This window comes from Bufo gargarizans, chromosome 1, assembly GCF_014858855.1.
Source record: "Bufo gargarizans isolate SCDJY-AF-19 chromosome 1, ASM1485885v1, whole genome shotgun sequence".
In the NCBI taxonomy this organism is placed as follows: domain Eukaryota; kingdom Metazoa; phylum Chordata; class Amphibia; order Anura; family Bufonidae; genus Bufo; species Bufo gargarizans.
The window spans coordinates 8,519,131-8,525,130 of record NC_058080.1 but is presented as its reverse complement, the minus strand read 5'-3'; the positions used below and the strand labels follow the sequence as shown (position 1 = coordinate 8,525,130).

The window sequence follows — 6,000 nt, the reverse complement described above, 5'->3', positions numbered from 1 at the left end:
TCCTTGTATATTTATATTAATGGCCTATACTCACTCACTTCAGCGGGAGCAGCGCTGTAGTCACCACCTCCACTACACAATGGACGGAGCTGTGTAGTTCAGGAGATGATTTCTGGAGCCAGACCTTCTCCTGAACAGCTGATCGGAGGGGTGCGGGGTGTCAGATCCTGGCCAATCTGATATTGAAAACCGATCCTGAGGATAGACCATGAATATACAAGAACTGGTTAATCCCTTTAACATACATGGGTTAATAGAGGATAATGCTATTTATCATATGTGATGGAGATCTATATTCTTCATATCCACTTATGTTCCTTCCAGTATCTAACTGGTCACTGCCTCTATGTGAGGTCTTCATTCTCAGCTCTCAGATGTTTCCTTCTAAACCCTTCTCATCTCTCCATTATATAACTCATGTCACACATGGTAAGCACAGAATTTACATGTCCCCAGTATTTCCCTCCACGGTCTCTGGGGTCTCCTGTCACCTCCTCTGTCTCTCTCTATATATATATTTCATTCTACACATTGTCTCATCTAATACTTTGTATCTGACACTCCAGAAACATCAAGATGGTTTCTGGCAGTTATCTCCTGGCCGTCATCTTCATTTCTATTCAGGGTGAGAGATTCAGATCCTTCCATGATTGTGTGTAGAGAAATCTATCCAGTGGGATCCATCATCAGATCAGGATTTCTAGGAATAGATCCAGACATTTATCACTAATGAGTCTGTCTCTTCTTTGTCCTCAGGATCCTGTGGACAGATTGTGATGACCCAGACTCCAGATTATACCTCTGTGTCCCCAGGAGATACAGTCACCATGTCATGTAAAGCCAGTTCTGGTATAAGCAACTGGTTAGCCTGGTACCAACAGAAATCAGGAGAACGGCCAAATCTTCTTATCTATGGTGCAAGCAACAGATACACAGGAGTCCCAGACCGGTTCTCTGGATCTGGATCTGGAACAGATTTCACTCTGACAATCAGAGGAGTGACAGAAGACGATGCAGGACATTATTACTGTCAGAGGGGTTTGCGCTTACCTCTCACACAGTGATACAGAGCCGTACAAAAACCTCCTTCCTCCTCCCCCATTTTATCTCTATAATAAAGCTTCATACACAGTAGATGAAGAAGAAAACCATCAGAGCGATCAGTGGTTTATAATTTGTCTTCTCATGTAAATTGCCTTTTCCTGTTGTTGCAGTACCTCGGTGGACAGGGGTATCTGCAATTGTTAGGTAATGCACTGTACTGTAATGCTATGGTATACACTGCTATGTAATGTGACACACCCAGTATGCTTAATCATGAGACAGGCATGGCCAGAGTTTAGAGTTGAGCGAACACCTGGATGTTCGGGTTCGAGAAGTTCGGCCGAACATCCCGGAAATGTTCGGGTTCGGGATCCGAACCCGATCCGAACTTCGTCCCGAACCCGAACCCCATTGAAGTCAATGGGGACCCGAACTTTTCGGCACTAAAAAGGCTGTAAAACAGCCCAGGAAAGAGCTAGAGGGCTGCAAAAGGCAGCAACATGTAGGTAAATCCCCTGCAAACAAATGTGGATAGGGAAATGAATTAAAATAAAAATTAAATAAATAAAAATTAACCAAAATCAATTGGAGAGAGGTTCCATAGCAGAGAATCTGGCTTCCCGTCACCCACCACTGGAACAGTCCATTCTCAGATATTTAGGCCCCGGAACCCAGGCAGAGGAGAGAGGTCCCGTAACAGAGAATCTGGCTTCATGTCAGCAGAGAATTAGTCTGCATGTCATAGCAGAGAATGAGGCTTCACGTCACCCACCACTGCAACAGTCCATTGGCATATATTTAGGCCCAGCACACACACAGGCAGAGGAGAGAGGTCCCGTAACAGAGAATCTGGCTTCATGTCAGCAGAGAATCAGTCTGCATGTCATAGCAGAGAATGAGGCTTCACGTCAGCCACCACTGCAACAGTCCATTGGCATATATTTAGGCCCAGCACACACACAGGCAGAGGAGAGAGGTCCCGTAACAGAGAATCTGGCTTCATGTCAGCAGAGAATCAGTCTGCATGTCATAGCAGAGAATGAGGCTTCACGTCAGCCACCACTGCAACAGTCCATTGGCATATATTTAGGCCCAGCACACACACAGGCAGAGGAGAGAGGTCCCGTAACAGAGAATCTGGCTTCATGTCAGCAGAGAATCAGTCTGCATGTCATAGCAGAGAATGAGGCTTCACGTCAGCCACCACTGCAACAGTCCATTGTCATAAATTTAGGCCCAGCACTAGTGTTGAGCGGCATGTCCCATATTCGAATTCGCGAAATTTTGTGAATATTCGAAAGAATATTCGTAAAATATTCGCGATTATTCAAATTCGTTATTATTTCGCATATGCGATAATTCGAATTATCGCATAATACATATGCTATGCAAAATTCACATGTGCGCTAATGAAATCGCCTTACGAAGATTCGCAACTCAATTCAATCACTAATGTATGAATGCAATGCCCTTTGCCTCTGTTCTGGGACAAGTGTAGATATTCGCATGTGCGCTAATAAAATCGCCTTACGAAGATTCGCACCTCAATCACTTTCTAGGGAATGTGAGACTTTTGGGAATCAATCGAGATACAGTGGGGGGTGATGACAGTAGTTGACAGAGTACAGATCAATGTAATCTGTAAGGTGGAAAGTAAAATAAAAAATACGAATATTCGTAAATCGAATTTTACGAAGTTCTACGTATTCGCGAATATGGTGCTATACTATATGAATGCACAGGCCTTTGCCTCTCTGTTCTGGGGACAAGTGTAGATATTTGCATTTGCGTTAATAAAATCGCCTTACGAAGATTCGCAGCTCAATTCAATCACTAATGTATGAATGCAAAGCCCTTTGCCTCTGTTCTGGGACAAGTGTAGATATTCGCATGTGCGCTAATAAAATCGCCTTACGAAGATTCGCAACTCAATTCACTAATGTATGAATGCAAAGCCCTTTGCCTCTGTTCTGGGACGTGCCGATATTCGCATGTGCGCTAATAAAATCGCCTTACGAAGATTCGCACCTCAATCACTTTCTAGGGAATGTGAGACTTTTGGGAATCAATCGAGATACAGTGGGGGGTGATGACAGTAGTTGACAGAGTACAGATCAATGTAATCTGTAAGGTGGAAAGTAAAATAAAAAATACGAATATTCGTAAATCGAATTTTACGAAGTTCTACGTATTCGCGAATATGGTGCTATACTATATGAATGCACAGGCCTTTGCCTCTCTGTTCTGGGGACAAGTGTAGATATTTGCATTTGCGTTAATAAAATCGCCTTACGAAGATTCGCAGCTCAATTCAATCACTAATGTATGAATGCAAAGCCCTTTGCCTCTGTTCTGGGACAAGTGTAGATATTCGCATGTGCGCTAATAAAATCGCCTTACGAAGATTCGCAACTCAATTCACTAATGTATGAATGCAAAGCCCTTTGCCTCTGTTCTGGGACGTGCCGATATTCGCATGTGCGCTAATAAAATCGCCTTACGAAGATTCGCAACTCAATTCACTAATGTATGAATGCAAAGCCCTTTGCCTCTGTTCTGGGACGTGCCGATATTCGCATGTGCGCTAATAAAATCGCCTTACGAAGATTCGCAACTCAATTCACTAATGTATGAATGCAAAGCCCTTTGCCTCTGTTCTGGGACGTGCCGATATTCGCATGTGCGCTAATAAAATCGCCTTACGAAGATTCGCAACTCAATTCACTAATGTATGAATGCAAAGCCCTTTGCCTCTGTTCTGGGACGTGCCGATATTCGCATGTGCGCTAATAACATCGCCTTACGAAGATTCGCGCCTCAATCACTTTCTAGGCAATGTGAGTAAGATCTGAGCTGTTGGACCTTTGGGAAACAATCAATTATATGTGTACTGTAATTTTGTGGGGGGGGGAAAAAAACAAAAAACGAATATTCGTTTTTACGAATATATAGCACTATATTCGAAATATTCGCGAAATCGCGAAGTTGCGATATTCGCGAAAAAAATTTGCTTTTCGAATATTCGCGCTCAACACTACCCAGCACCCAGGCAGAGGAGAGAGGTCCCGTAACAGACAATCTGGCTTCATGTCAGCAGAGAATCAGTCTGCATGTCATAGCAGAGAATGAGGCTTCACGTCAGCCACCACTGCAACAGTCCATTGGCATATATTTAGGCCCAGCACCCAGGCAGAGGAGAGAGGTCCCGTAACAGACAATCTGGCTTCATGTCAGCAGAGAATCAGTCTTCATATCATAGCAGAGAATCAGGCTTCACGTCACCCACCACTGTAAGAGTCCATTTTCATAAATTTAGGCCCAGCACACAGGCAGAGGAGAGAGGTCCCGTAACAGAGGATCTGGCTTCATGTCAGCAGAGAATCAGTCTGCATGTCATAGCAGAGAATCAGGCTTCACGTCACCCAACATTGGAACAGTCCATTGGCATATATTTAGGCCCCGGCACCCAGACAGAGGAGAGGTTCATTCAACTTTGGGTAGCCTCGCAATATAATGGTAAAATGAAAATAAAAATAGGATTGAATGAGGAAGTGCCCTGGAGTCCAATAATATATGGTTAAGGGGAGGTAGTTAATGTCTAATCTGGACAAGGGACGGACAGATCCTGTGGGATCCATGCCTGGTTCATTTTTATGAACGTCAGCTTGTCCACATTGGCTGTAGACAGGCGGCTGCGTTTGAGGCCTAGTATTTAGGCGCTGGGTGACCGGTATGGATTTAGTGACAGAATTAGACTTGGAAATGCACAGTAGCGTGTGTGTGAAGTTATTCTGAATGACCCTATGTGCACCTTGAATATTATATACCCTTTTAGGGATAGATTTCAAATAGCTCTGATATAGCAGAAACCACTAAATTATGAAATTGCTAAATTGGGAATTGTATTTCAACCCAGAACAAGAAATGTGCTTGAACGGACACTAAATAACTCGCCCAGCTACAGCACTAACGACAGATTTAGCTGGATATGAATTTGAGGCCTAGTATTTAGGCGCTGGGTGACAGGTATGGGTTTAGTGACAGAATTAGACTTGGAAATGCACAGTAGCGGGTGTGTGAAGTTATTCTGAATGACCCTATGTGCACCTTGAATATTATATACCCTTTTAGGGATAGATTTCAAATAGCTCTGATACAGCAGAAACCACTAAATTTTTAAATTGCTAAATTGGGAATTGTATTTCAACCCAGAACAAAAAATGTGCTTTGACGGACACTAAATAACTTTCCCAGCCACAACAGGACAGCGTTAACGAGAGATTTAGCAGGATATAAATTTGAGGCCTAGTATTTAGGCGCTGGGTGACAGGTATGGGTTTAGTGACAGAATTAGACTTGGAAATACACAGTAGCGGGTGTGTGTGAAGTTATTCTGAATGACACAATGTGCACCTTGAATATTATATACCCTTTTAGGGATAGATTTCAAATAGCTCTGATATAGCAGAAACCACTAAATTATGAAATTGCTAAATTGGGAATTGTATTTCAACCCAGAACAAGAAATGTGCTTGAACGGACACTAAATAACTCGCCCTGCTACAGCACTAGGGACAGATTTAGCTGGATATAAATTTGAGGCCTAGTATTTAGGCGCTGGGTGACAGGTATGGGTTTAGTGCCAGAATTAGACTTGGAAATACACAGTAGCGGGTGTGTGTGAAGTTATTCTGAATGACCCAATGTGCACCTTGAATATTATATACCCTTTTAGGGATAGATTTCAAATAGCTCTGATATAGCAGAAACCACTAAATTATGAAATTGCTAAATTGGGAATTGTATTTCAACCCAGAACAAGAAATGTGCTTGAACGGACACTAAATAACTCGCCCAGCTACAGCACTAAGGACAGATTTAGCGGGATATAAATTTGAGGCCTAGTATTTAGGCGCTGGGTGACCGGTATGGATTTAGTGACAGAATTAGACTGGG

The 6,000-nt window shown here is 43.0% G+C and overlaps 1 gene segment (V, D, J or C); it reads left to right on the top strand.

Annotated features, from left to right (window-relative positions):
* The first annotated feature begins 561 nt into the window (after nucleotides 1–561).
* Nucleotides 562–6,000, top strand: part of LOC122938692 — a 103,547-nt gene continuing 98,108 nt past the window's right edge. The window contains 2 exon segments of the V gene segment in view: nucleotides 562–625; nucleotides 757–1,054. Of these exon segments, the coding sequence occupies nucleotides 577–625; nucleotides 757–1,054 (347 nt within the window).